The sequence below is a fragment of the Charadrius vociferus genome, unplaced genomic scaffold (genome assembly GCF_000708025.1).
Source record: "Charadrius vociferus isolate BGI_N301 unplaced genomic scaffold, ASM70802v2 scaffold477, whole genome shotgun sequence".
Lineage (NCBI taxonomy): Eukaryota > Metazoa > Chordata > Aves > Charadriiformes > Charadriidae > Charadrius > Charadrius vociferus.
This window is the reverse complement of record NW_009649449.1, coordinates 1,369,769-1,390,768: the sequence shown is the minus strand read 5'-3', so window position 1 is coordinate 1,390,768 and position 21,000 is coordinate 1,369,769. Positions and strand designations below refer to the sequence as shown.

At 40.6% G+C, this 21,000-nt stretch overlaps 1 protein-coding gene across 1 annotated transcript; it reads left to right on the top strand.

Moving 5' to 3' along the window:
• The first annotated feature begins 6,211 nt into the window (after nt 1-6,211).
• SLC25A33 (solute carrier family 25 (pyrimidine nucleotide carrier), member 33) lies at nt 6,212-16,976 on the top strand. The gene is made up of 6 exons (XM_009889567.1): nt 6,212-6,390; nt 10,092-10,169; nt 11,713-11,813; nt 14,025-14,091; nt 15,438-15,721; nt 16,397-16,976. Exons 1-6 carry the CDS (start codon nt 6,344-6,346, stop codon nt 16,597-16,599), a joined length of 780 nt encoding a protein of 259 aa, XP_009887869.1. The 5' UTR covers nt 6,212-6,343; the 3' UTR covers nt 16,600-16,976.
• The last annotated feature ends 4,024 nt before the right edge of the window (nt 16,977-21,000 follow it).

Sequence of the window (21,000 nt, the reverse complement as noted above, 5' to 3'; positions counted from 1 at the left end):
TCTGCGGGTGGTGAGCCCCTGGCGCAGGTTGCCCTGAGAAGCTGTGGCTGCCCCATCCCTGGAGGTGTTCAAGGCCAGGTTGGACGGGGCTTGGAGCAACCTGGGCTGGTGGGAGGGGTCCCTGCCCAGGGCAGGGGGGTGGGAACTGGATGGTCTTTAAGATCCCTTCCAACTCTAACCATTCTATGATTAGAAAGTGTTCCCCAGTTGTTGAAGGAGATGGCTTCCTGTTACCCAACTTATTATAGGCAGACTGACTTACTGGCTTTCTTTAGTTTCTGTTAGTTCCTTTTAAGGCTTAATAGTGTAAACTATTAACAGCAAACCAAAGGGTCCTAGCATTTTGGTGGGAAGATGACTCTGAGGGCAGGGAAGATTTCAGAAGCAGCAAAGAGAATGATGTCTGAGTTGCACAATAGATATGAGCATGTTTACAAGTCTGGGTTCCTGCTTCCCTGCTGAAGTCAGTGCAGTTGTTGTTTGTTTTTGTTTGGGAAAAATAAACCCAGGACTAGGCTGCACCAGAGGTTACTCCATGTTGTCTTTCCAGCTGGACTAATGCTGTTTACTACAGGGGTTTCCTAAGAAGTGGTATTTAGAAGTGCAGTGCCATTCGTAGAACTGGCAAAGAGCAAAAACTGGGAACAGACTTTTTTTCTTTATTTCATATAGGTCCCGTGTGATAAGTATTCTTTAGTAGTTTGGTTCAAACTGGGGGGACTGTTTGTTTGAACAAAACCATGTTCGTGACATGTTTCTGTCTTGGTATTGAGGCCTAAGTCCATAAATCCCTTGCTCCAATGGCTCCGAAAAGCAACCTTAGATACCAAAGCTTGCTTAAGCCACCTGTAAAAGAGTTGGAAGCGTACTTTGGGAAGGTTGGTGACATCAAGCTGCTTTGAATTGAAGTCATAGTGAGCTCTGTCTCCACAGGCATAGGTTGATTGTCTCAGTTGCAACCGAAAGGTGTTTGATGCCCCTCACCTGAAGTATATGTGTTCGCTAAACTGTGCATGATCCAGGGCAGCTAGAGTTGATGATGAGATTGACTGTCTTCCAGCCCTCTACCTAGCTTAGGTTCTCATGTGCATCATGTAAATCACTAGCATTATATCAGCTCAAAAACCACTGTGTAGGGGCCTACAGGAGTATCTATACCTGATGATAACATTATTAGCTGGAAATTTATTGAATGCTTAAATCAAAATTAAGACATTAGGAACAGTCTGTATTGGTTTGGTACTCAGTTTCCTACGGCATCTGAGAATGTAGCAGCTTGTTTTGCTTACAGTCTTGATGATGCAGTAATGAAATATCAAAGATATAACCTGCTTTGCTGTTTATGCCATGCATGTCGTGCTAGAGTGCGTGGCACATTTTAGAAAAACAGAATTAAATTCCTATTGCAAATGCAATCTCTTTTAAAACTTGTCGCACCTGCTGTGAATGTACTGCTCACTTTGGGATTTCCTTATCTGCCTTCATGGGCATGATCCTATGTCAGCAACCAGGAAAGCAGATAATACTCAGCACTGTTAGTGCAGTGGTTCCCTGGCTGTGCCACTGAATTTGGAGTCTTGCAGCTGTGTTTGGGGAGCTCTACAGGCTTCTGAATCCATCAGAGGGGTCCAGTGAGTAGTACCAAATGATTTTCCAAGGTGCATTTTGATATTTAAAGCCCTATGTGGTGCTATCCATGAAGTGTGAATGCTTGTCAACCTGGTTCTTAAAATGGCCCGTTAAGTATACTTGCCAGGCTATTTGCACTAATACTTCTCTTGAAGTGTTTCACTTCTGTCTGTCAAAAAAATCACTAATACTTCTCTTGAAGTGTTTCACTTGACTTCTGTCTGTCAAAAAAATCGCTGTTAAATGTTCAGAGTAGCTGCTGTCCTTTGAGGAGGAAGAGGTAATTTCAAATGCTCACACAGCAAAATTTGTCAGGCTGGGTTAGAAGTTACAGTTCCTCTAACTAAGCAGCTCATCATCTTTGTTCATGATGGTGGTAAAGTCAGTGGTACTCTACTGAAAGATCATTAAAGGTTTGGATGCTTTTTTTTAATTTTTGTTTTGCAGAGCTTGCTTTAACACTCAGCATTGTGGTGTTATTCATATTAAGAATATTGCTCATTGATTAAATCTAGGACAGATGAAGTAAGCCCTACTCTTAATTAAGATTCTTGGCATCTATATCAATTGTGTTAGTGGGTACTGAGAGTTTATTTCAAATGCAAGTCATTGGTATATCGGGGGTGGACTTTGTAACGATAGAAAACTGGTTGAAAAAGAAAAATTGGAACTGGATTTTGAGATTTACATCCTTGGCATGTGTTTTAAACAGTGTTTTCTTCTTATGGAAGTAAATAATTTTTCTGCAGCTCTTAATGTATAGTACATTATGTATCTCCATAATCACAAAGTATGTTTCATATTCTTAGACCAAGAGTTCCCTTAGTTCCTTTGTTTGGACATCACAAAGCAGAGAACTGTATTTCACTGCTCGAATGCTGATACATGCCTGGCCCATCATGTAACTAGAGGCGGCATTCAAAGCCTGAAGAACAAATACTGTTTTTCTGGCAGAAAGTGAGAGGCCAAAGCTGATGAATTGCTGCGTGTCTTGCTTTGAAGAGATTTTTGTATCTGATACACGCAGAGCCCAGCTGGGAACCTCTTGTTATGTGCTTGCCGCGGGACCTGTTGAAGATACTCTTCCATAGTGTTTTGTTTCTGGGGAGGTTTCTATCTGTTGACTAAGGACAGATTTAGGCATTGTTTTGGGATTTTTGCAAGAGGCTAGGGCAGTAAACGCTGCTGTACATCTCTGGAACTGTAGTTCTGCACTGGTGTATAACACCCACACACACACACACACCCCCTCCCAACCAAAACAGTATGAGGGCTGTTTTGCCTTGATTGCAGCATAAGATTTTCCCAAATGAAATTTATCTGGTTCTATATCTGTAGTCTGAATCTTTCAGGGTTTGTGGCTGTTTATGTAGCTGAGGAAGGCTGGTTATTTTTCCTTTCTTCCCAGCTGTAGGCATTTGGAACACCCTAGGAATACAAAGTGTTTCTTTTATGCACAGTGTGTTATTTTTCAGCCATCTTTCCAGGGAATAGAGCAACACCAGGGTGTGATGCATAGAATTCCCACGTGGAGGAAAATCAGCCCATCTGAAAAAGCTGCCCAATACATCAAAGTCCTTACTTGAACTTTCTGCTGTGTATTTATATTTGGGACATAATGTATGCACCCTGTTGACATTCTGAGAATTGCTCTGTTAGATAATGTTTTTTTGCTAAATGTCACACTGACAACATAAACTATGAGCTGTTAAAACTGATGATGCAGATATTAACTCATTGTGTTGAATCTCAGAGGATTACATATGCATTACCAGAAGCACTTTAATATTAAAGGCTGAATACATTAACTGGATTATCAAACTAAAAGGATGAAAGGCAAGGAGTGGGCTAGGAAGGCAAGAAGGGAATATGCCAGAGAGGCTAAAAATTTTTATGGCAAGATGTCACTCTAGACTGAGCAGCCGGTAGTTCAGAAACAGCAAATAGAGTTTCAGTGTTCTGAATTTATGAATTGTTACCATGAAAGTATTGTTTTAATGTTCATAAATGTGAAATAAATGAGGGCTGAAGATGGAGTTTGCAGTAGTGAAGCGTTGGTAGATAAATGAATTGGGAATTAAGGCAATCAAATTCTCTTCATCGAGTTCCCACAGACTTTCAATTTCTCTTGAGTATGTTGATTAGTCAGATGTTATTCAATACAGAGAAAAGTATGTATAATTATAAATAGTAGGAAAGGTGGCAGTGGGGATCTGCAAGAGGGATCCTCAAAACACTTCCCACTCCAAGTTGTGTGAGCTGTGGGAACAGGAAAGGTTTTGCTGGAGAAGCCATTCCTGACCTCTCTTTTTCCCTCAAGATCTAATTTCAGAGAAATGTGAGCAATGTGAGATGCATCTGACAAAACAGAGAAGGATAAACTGAAGCCATGTTCTCCAGAGTAGTATTGACACAACAGAAGGCTTGTGTCCAAGCCCTGGTTCAGTACACAAAATAATCGGAGGCCTGATAAGGTCTCTGTGAACGCTGTCGTTTTTGAGCCAAGTGACACAACTTCAGCAGCTGCGTACCTAGTGCCATGAACAACTCGGTGACTTCATTCAACAGTCAAAGAATAAGTGGTTTAAAAGGGATGAAGGCAAAGCTCTTTCTTTTAGTGTCTGTCACTTTGGATGTATGGATTGTCCCTAGTTCAGGTTTTTCCCCTTTGAGCAGGGAAGAGGAAGAAGCAAGAACTTAAAGGAGAAACTCATTGAAGCATGTTGCTAAATCATATTGCGGGTTGCAGTGACAACACAATTTCTCTTGTTGGATGCGTTTGTATCTGAAAAGCACAGTTTTGGGGATCATGTACTTGGACAGAATCTTGTAGAACGTGAAAACTAGTGAGGAAGTTGTATTCCCTGGCCGTGTGGTCTGAGGTGTCCTTTTGAACTTTCTAAAGAACCTTAATTTTTGTGGTTGCAGGGTGGCCAGGCTGTTAGTGCAAATGCAGGGGCTTCAGGGTTTTGGCAAAGAATGGCTACTGTTTGATACAAGACATACTGTTTCAGCAAGCAAAATAAGCTATACTAAATAAAGCATTTATAAACTAGTATGTATCTACAGCTTGGATTTTCTGCTGTTCTTTGATTACCATTTTCCTTGTGTTTAAAAAAAGATTCTTCTAGTAAAAGAGTTCATGTATAGATGGGGCTTTAGAAAATATGCATTAGTACCTTTATTAATGTCCTGTTATTTTGTGGATTTCTATTCCCAAATTAGTGCATGTAAACATCTTATGAATCTAGCAAGCAATGCTTTATTTTAATGTGCAAGACAAAGGTTAGGATTTATTTTTTTTAAAAAATTCGTCTCCCTTTCATGGAAAACTACTTAAATTACAGTTTCACATTGACATCAAAGAGAGTTAAGTTGTTGACTCAAGCTGTTTTCTAAAGAAAGTTGCAAACACAGGTTTTTGAAGGAGTTACGTGCTTTGACACTTAACAAAGAAAGTATTTCCTAGTCAATAGGTTCAGTTGTAGTAAATCCTAAATCCCAATGTGTTTGATTCATAAAATATCGATATAGTGCCTTTTAGCCAACATCAACATTATGTTTAATTGTGAAGTTTGACAGAAGGGACATGCAATTACCAGAGAGGAATGGCAGCAGAGAGAGAAATGGTTTGACCAGTTACTTTCCAGATCACTGATTAAACTGAAAAATAAGACTCGTACACCATATATTCTTGGCCCAGTGTGCTTTTTCTGAGGCTCATTCTGACTACATTAAGATGAGTATATGCCTATTGAAGGATCATTTATTTTTTCCTTTAGAGATATATATATTTATATATGTATGTGTCTATATGTGTATGTATATATGCATACATATATATGTGGGTGTATAGTATTTTATTTTTGTCCTTCTGTTATCAAACTATGAGAATTTTGTTCTTTAATAGCCTTTCTGTCTAGCTATTCTGTTTTCCCACCCTCCCTCTCATCCTTGCAGCTTCCTTCCCCCCACCTCCAAAAAAGTAGCTGATATCCATTGTTTTTCAGAGGTCCTAACGTAGCATCGTTTTGATATTTGCTACTTCTGTAGGCAGCTGTTTTAATCGTAAGTACTGAAATGGTGAAGAACTATATTGCTGTGTTTTCAGGCTATAGTGTCCTAATCCCCAGTGGCTTGTTCTCATCTGCTGGCTTCCTGCTTCCCATAAGAAAAATCCATCCAAGGGTATGTCTGTTTTAGGACAACAACCTCTGAAACATGGATGCCTCTGAAGTTTTTACAGGCAGAATTCCAAGTCCTGGCAGAACATGGGACAAACAGATGGTCAGTCAGGGATTTTTGTTGTTAGTGCTGGGTATCATCATTGCGTTCACCAATCTCATCGCTACATGTGATCATTATCACTGTTTCTCAACCTTCTCTCCCCTCCCCCAGGGCTTGGGAACTCCTCTCCTTTTGCCTAATGCCAAAACTGCCCTGCTTCCTCGTAATTTGTACGCAATGTGGAGCAACTGGAGATGAGTCTTCAGATTTCATTTATATGCCATGCTGTGATTTGACACATCTGTGCAGCTATGTTTTCCTGACTCTGTCTTCTGTTTAAATTGTATTTTACAGATGCGGAGGAACAGTTGGTGCCATCTTTACATGTCCCTTAGAGGTAATAAAGACTAGGCTCCAATCTTCAAAGCTAGCCTTCCGGGCTGTCTACTACCCACAAGTCCAGCTGGGGACCATCAGTGGCGAAGGAATGGTCAGGCCAACATCTGTATCACCTGGGCTCTTTAGTGTTCTCAAGTGAGTACTGCTCCTCCTGTCATTCAGTGTTGCTTGACACTAGTGATCTGAGTTTCAGTTCCTCTGTGCAAACATGGAATGCAGATTTTGGTCCAGACTTGCACTGGAAGCATGCATGTCAGTTGGGCTTCTGCCTCCAGCAGTAGAAAGATAAATTATTCTTTTAAAAACACATACATATTCAGGACTCCTGAGTGTTCCTTTGAACTTCCACAGAAATTTGTTTCCACCACTTAGAAACTTTCCAAAGTGAATTGATTTGAATAAGTGTCTGGAGTTGTTATTTTTAAATTGTCTCCTCACATTTAGGCTTATGGGTAGCTATAACTTCCTAGGGATCAATACACGGGACATACTGTGAACTCTTGATATGCCTTAGCTTGTGGGAACTATCACAGAAAATATTCTGGAGGAAAGGGCCTTTTCTCTTTTTTAACACCGAGAAGTGTCATTTTTGTCTTTTATTGGGAATAATCATGTTTACTGTCTTCTTTGAGCATTGGAACAGGTAATTCTTACTAGCTGGGGCAAATTCCTGGCAAATGATTGAAGGAGTGAATAAGCCATATATGCTGTCTTCCTTTTTCCTGGAGCCATTCCCAGTTTGCTTTGAGTAGCTCGTAGAGATACTTGTTGCTGTTGCAAGTTACCTGTTTCATGGAGGGGAGTTTTAATGCCTCTCTTGAAGCGCTCTCTCTTTGGATCATCATATAAAAATGAGAGCCTGTAGCCTTTCCTTCACCTTGATGGACCAGCACTGTGACAAGGTTTCTGATTCTCTGCAGTTAGTGATACGTGTCAGCCCCTGATCTGTCTTTGAAGCTGGCCCTGCTTTGAGCACGAGTTTGAACAAGTTGACCTCCAGAATTCTGTGTTCCCCTATACTCTAAGCCATGCTTGTCTGCACTCTTGTGTGGATGATCTGTAACTGAAATTTGTGGGAGCGGGAGAAGGACACTTCTTGCAAAAGCAGTCTCACTGAAATATAATGTCTAAATGGGGTCTTGGAAGCTTTTATCTTTTCCTCAGCTGTAGCTGACTTAATGAGCTCTCCTCTGTTTGCTATTAGATGTTGTCTTTGCCCATTATTCTTGTGCATCAATCCTATTTACATCTGTATTACTTATGATCTCTGTTAAAAGCCTTCTGTGTGGTTCAAACTGCAGCACTTGATGCTCCAGCTGTTCCCTTTTCAGACGTGTGTTCATAAAGAAGAAGAATTGTGAAATCATCTAGCTTACAACTGCTCAATAGTTTTACCAGCAAGTCTGAAGTCCAGATCTCTGCTACTGCATTTCATATCAAAGCACCATAAACTTACGCTTCGGACCTCGTGCAAATGGCTTGAGTTTATTTGGATCATTGGGCACCCCAGGGTGATGTAGAGAGGTCCTGTTTAGATCAGGTGGCAGAAATGCCAAAGAAAAGACTGGCTAGGAAAGCAGGTTGAATGGTTTCATGTGAGGCCGGCAGGCTTGGCAGGGGAGGAGCTGCGGTTGTGTAACAGCGCAGTGCTAATTCAGATTCTCTGCAGAACCGTCTGGCTAGAGTCATTCCAGGACAGGAGTTTCTCTGTTGTAAACAGTGCTTCTTTCCCCTGGCAAACATTTCTTTGTCTATTCAGAGGTGAGTCTAGAGCAATTCGTGACTGAAAAATGTAAGTTAGTGCCAGTTGCCTTTGATTTTTCATCTCTTTTTCCCTTGCTATCTCTTCACCTTGCACCATGGGACTTCAGGCATCTGTAACTAAAGGAAGTGAAAACTTCAAGGCACGAGGCATTTAATTCATCCTCTTGGCCCATCGTTTCTGGGGTTGTCTTTTTTTTTTTTTTAGGGAGAGAAGAAGTGGCTTAAAATTGGTTCAGCCTTTTAATATCTTTATTAAGCTCATTAAATTTGGTAACTATGATCTTGATTTCATTTCACTTCAGGAATTGCTCAGCTTTATGTATCACTGAGTTTTCGACCTGCTTAATTCAGAGGATTGAGAAATGAGAGCAGAATATTGATGCTGTCATTCCCCTGTAGGCAGCATCTATGAAGAACAGATGATGCTATTGATTATGATCTCTCTGATAAAATACAGATGTCTGAAGAAAGAAGTGAAGTTAGGTCTCTTGCTTTTACTTTTCCATCCCTTTCTCAATCTTGGTCATGCGTGCATTGCTAAACTGGATATGACTGGGGCTTTCTGGTTGGGAAAGTTGTATGGCTAAAGAAGCGACCATTAGAGCCCTACATATAAAATTCATCTGTAAGATTTAAAGGTGTTGGCTATGAAAGCACCTTAACTGCTGTAAATAGAAAGTAAGTAGGTACTCAGGAGGGCAGGTTAAGCCTGCTGCTGAATAGAAAGCACTCCAGAAGGACATGCTGTTTTTGTCTAATCCATTTAAGATTCTGATGAGTCACCCCAGCTGGAATCTGCAGTCGTGACTGTTAAGTGACAAAGAACAAGTAGTTGGTGGATCTGTCTCCTTGGAGACACTCAGCCCTGGAGTTTACACAGAAAGTTTAACGCTGCTGCAGAAAAAGTGTTTCAGAAGCTCCTGTATCATCTTCTGTGTAATGAACTTCGATTTGACATCCATGGGGAACATTCTCAGCAGTGCTAATGACCTAGAAAGCAAGTTGTGAAAACTGGCAGTTCCAACAGGTGCACGTGAACTACCCATGGAGCCCGGTGTTATCTGGATTTTCTTGCATGGTTTTCACATGGTGAGCTCAGTTAAGAGGGCTGCTATCTAGCAGATTGTGCACTGAAATCCCAGTGATTACTGGACCGTACCTGGCCTTCACTGGTAAAGACTTGGCTGTTTATTAGTGTTTGGCTGTTGTTTAGTCCTCGTAAATATGTCTGCTGTTAGTAGTCTTTTTTCAAAGAGGCACTCCAGCAAGGTATTGTACAGAACTTGGCAGCTGCTGGGGAAGCTGTCCAAACAGTTGATCTTCAGAGAGGTCCTAGCCCCGCGTGCCTTCTGAGGCGTGAGGAAACATGGGTGGAAATGGCTTTGGAAGCCTGGTGTTGTGGTTTGTAGCAATTGCAGAACTGCAGGAAAGCATCATTTGGTGATCTTCCTGCTTTAGACCTGATCATGAAGTCCAGTCCTGATGGTGATTCACAGCAGTACCTCTGTAGTTGGAGTTTACTTGGGAAAGATGGTGTGAACTCTTTTGAATGCCCTCAAAACCAGATATCCCTGAACTACCTGGGGAGGCATAGCTTGTGGTATGGTTGCCACATTCGACTTTCACTCTGAGGAACAAACGCATGACTAGGTAATTATGAAAGGGAAAAGGATTTCTTTTCTTCTTGTCTCTGTACAGGAAGCAAGCTCCTGAATTGCTTAGATACAGAGAATGCCAAAAATATTCTTTGTTCATCAGTCAACTATCACTGGATTCTCCATGAAACTTCAATTCCTGACAGCTCTCAAAGAATGGAAATTATAACCTTGTGCCATATGACACACATTTGCTTGTAGTGTACTGAAGTTTTATGGTATAGTGGTTTTTATTCAGTAATCTATAATTCTACTGATTTTCAAGTATATTATGTAGCTTAAAAGCTAATAGCTTCACAATTAATACTTATTGCTTTTGTACAGTTCTTCTGACTGTCTGACAGAACAAGAAGCATAACTTTTAACCCAAATACTATCTCCCCCCCTCCCCCCTCCTCTGTTTGTTTTTATTTTAAGGTCAATTCTGGAAAAAGAAGGACCAAGGTCACTCTTCCGAGGGCTGGGTCCAAACTTGGTTGGAGTTGCACCATCAAGGTAAATAGTTAAACTATTGCTAAAAGGCACGTTTAAGGTAACAACCCAAATGTTGCAGTGCATTCATGATTCAAAAGAACAGGATATTAAGTTATCCCATCTGTAAACTGAGACTTGTGCATGTATACTGCATAGTATGCATACCAAGGAATAACTCTGAGTATCTGTTTTACACTTGTATAACACTGGAAGGTGCAGATTAAACAAGGCACTTAAATTCCAAGTCATTGCAAGAGCTACTTATCATGTGCTTGAGAAAACAAGTGAAAGTAGTGCAGAAAAATCTATAGGATTAATATTTGCATTTTTCTAATATGATCTGCTACTTCCCTGCGAATGCATAAAAGTGCTTGCCAAACACTGAGTAGAAGCTAGATGCCAGGGGAGAGGAGTACTTATCTATCTGGTCCTTGATTGCCTAAATTCTTCTGAAATGAAAAACTGCACCTGGGGAGAAAGACTTGCATTGCTGCCATGTAACCCCGAAGGCGGGTGTCCTTTTTTTTTTTTTTTTTTTTTAAACCAGCAACAACAAAAGTAGCTACACAGTTTGTTTGTATTTGGAAGTCTTACAGGCAGCTAAATGGTTTCCATGTGTACCTATGACTGTCCTGTTTTTGGCAGGGCTGAAGATCATTGTGCCTAGCAAATGTTAAAACTTGTTAGCAATCGGGAAATTGGCAGATGTTCTGTGCCTGAAATTGAACTAGTTAAAAAGGAACTTGTAGAGTGGCGTACTCCCTTTCTGGCCTCTTGCCTAGTAGGTAGGATGTTCCCCCTGGAAGTGGGGAATCCTATTTCTGTTGAGGTAATCTTTGCAGCACAGGTATGAATCCAGGTCCGCCTGCTTTTTCATGCAACTTGCTCATGCTGTCTTTTGTGTTCCTTCATATTCTTCTGTGAGATTGGAATAAGGTACTTTATGGAAATTCTCAAATTATAGATACCAAAATCCACCTTTTTCTAACAGTTCACTTCAAGGAGCTGTGATCCGAACATACTTGGTTCAGACAGCTTCTTACTCATCATATTGACTGTTGCAGATCATCTGAGCTTCCCGCATTCCTGTGCATTATGTAGGGATTTGAGGTGTGTAAAACTTCATTTCAGTGCAGAGTTAGGTGTCTAAAGCATGAAGTGCTGCTAACACGGTTATGGTGCTGAACAAATTTATGGAAAACATAGGCTCTGGGTGGGAAAGTGACATTCCCAAGTCTACGAAGCGTGTCTAATGCCAAAGCTGGTGTAGGTATTCAATCTAAATGCTTTGTCTGCAAGACTGTGTTGCCTCCTATCTCAGACTTGGTGTGGAAGTAAAATATTTCTACCCTTGGAGGTGTCAATTCAGATGGTGGCACTGTAGTGTAAGGATGAAAAAAGAACACCCAACCCTGTGTCCTTGTAGATGGAAGCAGTCATGTGGAGGCCTCTTTGGAGAGAAAGTCTTGGGTTTTGGGGTGGATGGGAACAGTACTGTATCTCATTTGAAGTTGTGTGTATTACATTGCTTTTCTTCTCTCTTTTTTATTCCCTCCCCCTACAGAGCTGTCTATTTTGCATGCTACTCCAAAGCCAAAGAGCAATTTAATGGCATTTTTGTGCCCAACAGCAACATTGTGCACGTCTGTTCTGCAGGTTCTGCAGGTACATATTTGTAATTCATCTTCCGTGTGGTCTGCAGCAATACCCCCGTGTGCAGCCCCTCGCCAAGAGAGGCAATACATGCATTGGCATCCGTGTGGTTCCGAGGTGCACCTTCATTCTTTAAAGTATTTACTCCAAGCTGTTATTGCTACAAGACTTTTTCTATCCCTCTCAATAGTTAGGAAACGAATAGAATGAATCATAAGGTGGGGACTGGACTTTCAGTCTGTCTGTACAGGACCTAGGCTGACAGCTCTGGATAATTGTGCTATATAAATGAGTACAGAGGCCAGTATGTGGTGCATTCTGAAAATGTACAGTTAGTTTGACGTTGTGTATGGCAGAAAAAATTAGAACCTATTGCAAGGTATAGGAAGATATTCTTTCTAAGAAATATATCTAGCCGTGATCTCCATAAAAGGGTGAGATCAGGAGAGGTGACTTGAGTTCATGAAACAATACTGTTGTTAAAAGGCACTCCTAATGAGCCAAAGTTCAGAAACTATTTAAAAATAAAATCTGTGAGGCTGGAAACATCCTGTTCTCTCAGAAAGAAACAGACAAGAGTTCTTAGCAAGCTTGCTTTGGAGACTGTTAAGGAACACACTCTCTGAAGAGCTAAAGTTGGTATTATTTCATAGTGTTACTAAAAAAGAGAATCTACTCTTGTGTAGCATCTAGCTTAAACAGCCAAGTATCAGTGCAATCCAAAGAGTTTATTATAAAGATATTGCATATGTTTGTTCTGTAATTTAGTTATAGGAAACCTTGAGTACCTTTTCAAGAAGTCGTTCTCAAGGGAAGTAGAGAAAAAGGAATGTAGGACTTTGCAGAAAAGCCTAATAGAGAGATGCATCTATGTATGGTTTCTATGTATTGGTCAGCTGGCAGTTGCCTGCTTTGTAACTTGTGCAAGCCTGCGGCTCCTGATTTCTGAGCCTTGCTGGATGTGAACACTGCCTGAAGTAATAAGGCAGCTAGACTAAAGGCATGCTGGTGGAGCTGGAAATCCACTTGCTTTAGCCTTAGTTCAGATTTGTACCCACATATCCAGTAGATAACGCAGTGATACTCTTTTGCCTCAGCACTTCCTATAGGTCTAATAGTACTTTTGTGAATGAGTTACAGTGGTGTTATTTCTTGTATGTGTGAACAGACTCGACACTTCTATGATTTGTCGACATTCATTATTGAGGGATATCTTAATAAATTGCTGAAGCAAAAACTGGTATAGACACATTTGGGTGTCTTTTTAATTAAGATTTTTCGATAAGACCATTTGAAACTATGTACCAAGTATTGCAGCTACAGAACACCGAATAGTGGCGTGACCTGATGCCCTTGTCTCTAAAGGACAGTGACCCTTTGAGTGTTACTGGTAGTATTTTAAAAATGCCTTTTGGAGGAAGCCAAAGGCAGACTTCAACGGTTTGATCCCAGGAATGTGCTAGCTCCTAACTTACCTTGTCTACAGATGAACTGTTTTCCTGTTCAACATTTTGAAATATTTCTCGATTGTTGTTTACTAACTTGGGATGAACTGTTTTCCAACTATAATGCTATGGTAATGTCTCTGAATTGAAGAATAAAAATATTAGTAGACACCAGCAAACTTTTAATACTGTTTTAGCCAAGTTGTTTTAGGATGTTGTATTTTTCCTACCAGGATGGGTAAAATAGTTTGTTCCTGTAGGAAAAATACTGCAGAAGAGCTCCATTAGTTCAAGCATCAGTAACCAGAGTGATCGTTAAAAATAATCTTTCCCAAACTAACCCCTTAATTATGGGTGGATTCTGTTAATGAGATGGCTCAATGGCACCACCTAGAGCCTTGGGGAAAACAAGACTAATACATGTGTGTTTTCCCCACAGGTTTCCTTGTATCTGTTATTCTAGAACACAGTCAGTAAGGAAGGTATCTTGCCTTCAGCAGTCTTTAGGAACATGAAGTACTTATTAAAATAGGTGCAAAAAGGAAGAATCCTTTAAGACATTCCAAGGCCATTGGCTGCTGCCTCCTGAAGTTTACCATGAGATGGCTCTCTGGCAAGAGAGAGATGGTAAGCTAGGGACCTGCATGTCTTTTGAATCCTCTAGATAGAGCTGGTAACTAGAACTGTCTCACTGCACAGAGTATGAAGTTCATGTTTGCCATAGCAATACACCGGTCTGGATTCAGATATACATTTGGTTTTCTTTTCTCTTTTTCAGCCTTCATCACAAATTCTCTGATGAATCCTATATGGATGGTGAAAACCAGAATGCAACTGGAACGGAAGTAAGTAACTGATTGTGGGAGACTGGATGCCTCTGAGTGGCTAAAGGAGACTCTGGAAAACTGAACTTTCACGTTTTTACTCATGGCTCTTTGGACTTTGATAGGTCTTGCCCAGTTGCTTCCCTGATTCTCAATTCCACCTTTAAAGCCACCATGCTTCTGCCTGATCTGACTAAAGGTTAAGATTCTGTGTGTCCTACTTCAGTTTGATGCACAGTTACTGTTGAGAAGGATGTGGAAGTTGCCTTTGAATGCTGAGTTCAGTTCGGTTTCTGGTTTCATTTTAAATCTTAAGTAAAGTTGGGCATAGCATTAATTTTCTCTCAGATTCCCGCTTACAGAATCTTTTGTGTTTCAGGGGTTGATGTTGAGGATAAATATATTAAGGACTGAAATGCTTTGGTACAGCAATACTAGAGGCTATGGAAGGGTCAGAAGAGTCCACATGGGAGGCTGAGCATGAGATTGCAGTCTCTGTCCCATTTGGCAACATCACCTGTACTGATGCTCGATCACACAGAGGGGTGTGTTACGGCCATAGACCCAGGTCACCGACACACAGCTAGGTAGCTGTAAACAGAAGGGGTTGAGGTTATTAAGTTGTAACAAAGCCACATTAGTTTAGTTTCATAAAACATTCTACAGGCAATAAGAACCTGCTGCAGTGGTTTAATGTTCTTTTGGTTCCTTCAGTGCTGTATGACTGTTAACCGTATCTCCTGAAGATAGAGAGGGAATTTGACACTAATATCTTGTAGTTGAGTGATTCACAGTCACTGGTGGATATCGAAGCAATGAGGGACTTTGCTAGCAACGTGACTGCTTAGAATGGAAATTCTTTCCTGCAAGGACGTATTAGGTCAGATAAGAAGGATCCTTTAAGGCACCACGATTTATAAACAATTTATAAGACTTAATTCCAGCACTTCACAAGGTGGCACCTTTGAACCGAGTGCTGCCTTTTAAAATGAAGGATCACTTCTCATGTAGCAGGCCTCTGTCTCTTGGCCTGCTGAAGGTGGCTTTAAATGGAATTACTAGTTTAACACCAAGCAGTGTCTCTTCAGTGCTTATTGTATTTTAGAGCATTGGTGTGAACTGTGACAGACTGGATAAAACTTGAGCTGAAAGAATGATTATGAGTGTGTATTAGTGAATTAGCAAAGCCACGTGTACGTTCCTAGCATGATAGTCCTGCTCTATGAAGCTTTCCTAGATTTTTTTGGAGTAAAACTTAGCAGAGAATCATTTCTGTAGTTATAAAAACTATTGAAAGCCATGAGGTTTTTTTAAATACTAATTCTTTTCCTGGGCTCACTATATGCTCTTTTCTGTTTGTTTTTTAGAGTCAGGGGTTCAAAACCAATGAATGCTTTGCAGTGTGCTAGATATGTTTACCAGACAGAAGGCATCCGCGGCTTTTATAGGGGCCTGACTGCCTCCTATGCTGGGATTTCTGAGACCATTATCTGCTTTGCTATTTATGAAAGTTTAAAAAAGCACTTAAAGGAAGTCCAACTGCCCCCTTCTCCTCCTAATGGGACCGAAAGGAACTCCACAAACTTCTTTGGACTGATGTTTGCTGCTGCTGTTTCCAAGGGCTGTGCCTCTTGTATTGCTTACCCACATGGTATGTTAACTTTTTCATTTATGATTGTAGTAGAACAGCTGTTGCCTGTAATCCAAGACAAATGACAGGGCTTAGGGCAGTAAAATTCTTAGCTGTTTGAATGGCCAAATGCATGTTACTGTGGCGTGTGCATATGCATTGGCATTTTCAGTACTGGTCCCACCATTCCTAGTTAGCCATAGTTCATGACTGGGACTTCCTAGTTTGAAAACAACTCAAAAAATGCCAAAAAGAAATGAAATGCCCAATACTTCTCTTCTCTCTAGTAGCCTCATCTAGCTGAGTACCCACAGCCTCTGGATTCTGTGATCACGTGGTGGGAAACACTTGTGGGCTGAGCAGTGTTATTCATTTTGGATAGACGTGAATGTTATCATGATTATATATAGAAAGAGCAATATTGATTATGTGAGCATCAGTGAAGCATTTAGTTCTGTAGTGGCTTGAATGAACAAATAATTCATTTATTCCACATGAAAGGGAACTCATCTTTAACTTTGCTTCTTGCCTGAAGGGCAACGTGTACATGATTCCATGGCTGAAAGTACTGGTTGGCGATTCGTACAGGAAGGTTTTCATGTCCCTGGGTTTTGCATACTGTTTCCTGGTAATGGCAGTTTTCTCAACGAGGGAGTTTGTCTTGTTAACTTTGGGCTCTGTTTTACTTTTCTGCAGAGGTCATACGGACACGGCTGCGAGAAGAAGGCACTAAATACAAGACTTTCATTCAGACAGCACGTCTGGTAGCGCGTGAAGAAGGCTATCTCGCCTTCTATAGAGGACTCTTTGCCCAACTCATCCGGCAGATACCAAACACAGCCATTGTGTTGTCCACCTATGAGTTAATTGTGTATTTGTTAGAAGACCATGCAAAGTAGCAGAACCAAGATTCCTGTTACAGACTGTAGACCAATTTCTTCATTGAACAAATAGTCCTTTAAGAGACTGATGCAGGTGGCAGTGCTGGTGGAAAAACTACAAGTCTGTGACCACCTGCTGGATATTTCCTTTTGGATTCATGCTTTCTGAAAGGTCTTGAGTCATTAACGTTAATAGTTAATTATAACTTTTTTTAACTTAATGATAATTAAACTGCTACTAAATTAAATTACACTATTTAATTTAAGTATATGTTTGTTCTTTTCCTTAAACACAGCCATATGTGGTCAAGGAATGTACCTCATACTATGAAGTGATCTCTTGGACTGATGTTCATTAAAACTGTATTAAAACAGCAGAAGAACTGGTTTGGAAATTTGAAACTCTGTCTTATTACCACTGGAGTGATGTCACTTTTTAGCACTGTAATAGCCTAATGCCCAAATAACTTTGAGAGTTCTTCTGTTCTGGTTTATTCAAGGTGTATCATTCATCACTGTGAACATCCTGGAGTGTTCAAGTAGGACAATCTTGTACTACGTTCCTCTGTTTTGATGGTATGAAATATGCACACCAGAATCTCTTAGAAAAGCGTAAGGACAGTCAGTGACTGTGGCCTGCGGAAATTCCATGAGATGCGGTAACTTAGCCACATATCCTGACCGCAGCCTTTTACTGCTGTGGGGCTTTTTTGTGTTCTGTTTCCCTGATACTTCAGTGCTAGGGGTCTGGAGAGTAGAAGAGAGGACAAGATGGATCCCAAACACTATAGACTATAAATGCAGTTATGGATTCTGCTTTACAATATGATACTCGGGAATATGTCCCTCTTGATCTGATGTCCTCGTAGAGCAGTGCTTCTGATGGGAATGAGATAGTGTGTTATCTCATGAACACGTCACTGGAGTTAATACCAAAAAAATCCACAGCCTAGGTAAATAGCTTCTTTCTGTCGTTACTTGATTTCTTATTGAAGGAAATAAGGATTCACCATCTTAGTGCCGCCTGTTGAACAGTTCTCATGTTTCATATAGATAAGATATCTGCCTTCCCCTTCAAAGTCACAGCATCAAAGGGGTCCTCTTCAACAGTAGTCATGATACAGTTCTTACAGTTATAAATCAAAATCTTGCATACTTGAGCTTAGTCCTTTTATAGACATTGGAATATGCTTTTAATTTTATTAGTGTCTTTACCACTTGTATTGCAGCAGTACCTTGCAATTATTGTATATGAATAATTACTGATAGTGCAGGATACAGTATTTTAGAACTCAAACGGGTAGATTTGTGTTTTGTTTTGGCCATACTATTGCTCTCCTATTCATTAGTGTCATTTGCTTTGACAGCTGAGACAAACACTACAGCATTTGAGCCCAGCTTCAGTCTTCCCTGCTGTTGAACTGAACAATGAGCTTCTCATGATTTGAGCAGGTGTTGAGTTCTCGAGCATAAACAAGTGTTTATGGACATCTTTGACTTCGAGGACCATATACAGCAGAGGTTTGGACTTGGAAGGATCATGCAAAGCATTAAGAAACAGCCTAGTAGTGAGTAGGGCTGACTTTTATAAGATAAAGTTTACAGGCTAGTATTTTGTTGCAGAAGTATAATGGGTTGATAACTGGATTCAAACCTTCACATCTGTTCTAATTAGAAGCTAGCTGATGACGGGTACTTGAGGTCATATTTGACATCAATGTGATGAAGGAGCATAGTGCAAATAGGGTAGAATGTGTGTATACCTCATTATGAGGCAAAACTACAAAAATAGCTGATTTCTATTATGTCCTACTGAAAAGAACATATCACATTACCCCTAAGCTAAAATAAGAAATGGTTGAGTAACCAAAAACTGGCATGGCTTTTTTTTTTTTTTTTTTTTTTTTTTTTTTTTTTACAGAGAGGATAAGCAGGCAAAAGCTTTAGTCTCTTTATAGGAGTCAAAACTGTCATGCAGGGCTGTTTCTATTTTTGAGAACTAGGACAGTTGTGCTGCTACTTTGAAACATTTTTCTGAGATTTGCTTTCCTAAATTAGTATTCCTCTGTACTTAAAGTATACTAGCTCACTTTTAAAGTGTTAGTCAAATGTAGACTGCTGATAGCTTTTGAGAATGAGGGGAGGGAACTCAAACCCTTTTGAGGAGTTTGGGACTTGGTAAGAGAGAAAGAGAACAATTTTTTGTTCTGCCGAAGTCTGATGGAAAATTAGGAACTCTGCTGTATTTTTTTATTTTAAATTAGTCTTAATTTGATAGGGGGTTAATAAGCTATATTGGGAGCTAATAGAATTTCTGAATTAGTATAATTTACTCCTTTTTCTTTCCTCTACTAGAATTTTTAAAATTCACTAACCCTTGATTCCTTAACCCCATAAAGAGTTACCATTTTTAGGTGGTGCTCTGTGAGCAATCCCATTGATGTCACTTGATTATGGAGTAAGCCTGTTACCAGAGGGAAGAATTTGAAGTAGTTTTTTTCCAATGGGATATCTGAATTTGAAAATAATCAACCTTTCTCTGGTTGTGAAGGAAGAATCACTGTTCATTCCACTTCTTCAGCTTCCACAGAAAGTCAATTACATAGAAGGTAGGTAAATTTGTTACTGGTTAGAATTTCCTGGCAATTTCCCTCCAAGTTTAGGCTTCATTACTAGACCCTCTGTAGCTTAATTATGAGTAAGATAATGAAACTATGGTCTTACCTGAAGTGACCACAAAGTTTCCATTAACTTTACCAGCACCCAGTCTGTTCCTATTCATAAATTAACAGTTAAATTGAAATTACACACATTCTGTTGCTACAACAGTATGGGCTACTCATGTTGGTTAATTTAGCTTTGGAAGGATTTCTTAGGCATTGGAAGATGGAGACGTTAATCTTCTCAAGTCCTTACACTAGAAGACTTATTGCCTTCCTTTTGGTATCCATGATGGCCATATCCCTCAAAATCACCTGCATTTACTGATGGTTGTGATAAATGCTTGTACTGCGCTTGTGTCCCTCACTGTAATTTATACCTGTTTTGCACAAGTTCCTCATTAGCTCCTTAAAGGAGGAAACTTGGTAAACAATGCATCTATGGCTGGACTGATACTACAGATATCGTTGATAGGAAGGGAGGGACTTCTGTAGAAAAAATAGACAAGATCTGGAGTTACAGAAGTCCTGGAGGACTTGCAGAAGGGCTTGATGTGCCAAATGACTGGGTTGTTCTTCCTCCTTTCCCTATTACTTAGTCTCATAAAACAATCCCTAAATAATTGAGCTAAACAATGGAAGACAGATGGAAAAATTATGTCCCACTCCCATTTATCAAGAGGAAATAGTTACTATTATTCCATAGAATTAATTTCCATGATGGAGATAGAAATGGAACAGTTAAGACCCCAACCACAGTTAAGACGAATTACAGCTTATTTCCAGTACAAATATTTGTGTGTGAAGAGCTTTTCCATTTGTGGCTCTTTAAAAACATGATGTTGACACAACTTGTTTCTCCTGAACTTTAAGCAGTTCTGTCTATTGTGCTGAGAGGTGTCTTGGTTTTAACCAGGGAAACAGCTACGCAGTAGGAGGCAGTCTCTTATTTTGGAGAGGTCTTGCCTCTTACCTTCGTGTAAAAGTAGGGCACAACTATCAAACCACCAACTGCTTCCAGTTCTGTAAGAACAGTTAAATCCCACCCGTGGGTGCTGAGAGGGGAAAGCACAAACCGGTGTCACTTTGCTTTCTAGGGGAGAGCTTCTGAACGAGTCTGACCTGGGAACTTCTCCCATCAGGGACCTGAGGGCTTTCTGCAAAATTGTATTGTTTATCAGTCTATCCAGAGAGAGGGACAGTCTAGAGCAGCAGTCTTCAACTTCTGGCTGGCAGGTAACAAACTCCCCACAAAGCCCCGTGCTTTGATTTCCGCTCCGCTCGCCGTACTGTCCCTTGGCGAAAGCGAGATGTTACCTGCAGCATGTGGCTTACTGGGTGAGGTTGATCGGGGACCATAAAAGGGTGATAACCTGTGCTGTAGGAGCAGCGGGGAACTGGAGGGATCTTCCATTCTCCCCAGACAACGAGGTTTGGTTGGAAAGTACATCCTGGTTGAGAACCTATTGGAATTCTCTCTTCCTCTGCCCATTTTGTTCCCAGAATTCTCCCAACAGCTGTCCTTTTTCCTCAAAAATGTACATTAAATTTAATTGCCAGTTTTCTGCCTTATTGTAGACCCCGTTGTTTCCAGTTTCACTTGTGCCAGGGGCCCTTGCGGGGGGGAGAAAAATCCCCTCAGATGGGAGTTTTAAAAACCCTTCCCCGGGCTTGGGCCTGCGCGTCCCCGCCTGCCGCAGCCACTCTTCACCGGGGCTTCTCGGGTCGCACCGCTTTCGTAACACAGCCGCTCTCGGCT

Bases quoted from the DNA above. Each gene is read 5' to 3' on its own strand.
- SLC25A33 (XM_009889567.1), top strand. From the start codon at position 6,344: ATGGTCAGGCCAACATCTGTATCACCTGGGCTCTTTAGTGTTCTCAA. The intron at 11,814-14,024 runs GTACATATTTGT...TCTCTTTTTCAG, and splicing joins CTGTTCTGCAGGTTCTGCAG to CCTTCATCACAAATTCTCTG. The intron at 14,092-15,437 runs GTAAGTAACTGA...TTTGTTTTTTAG, and splicing joins AGAATGCAACTGGAACGGAA to AGTCAGGGGTTCAAAACCAA.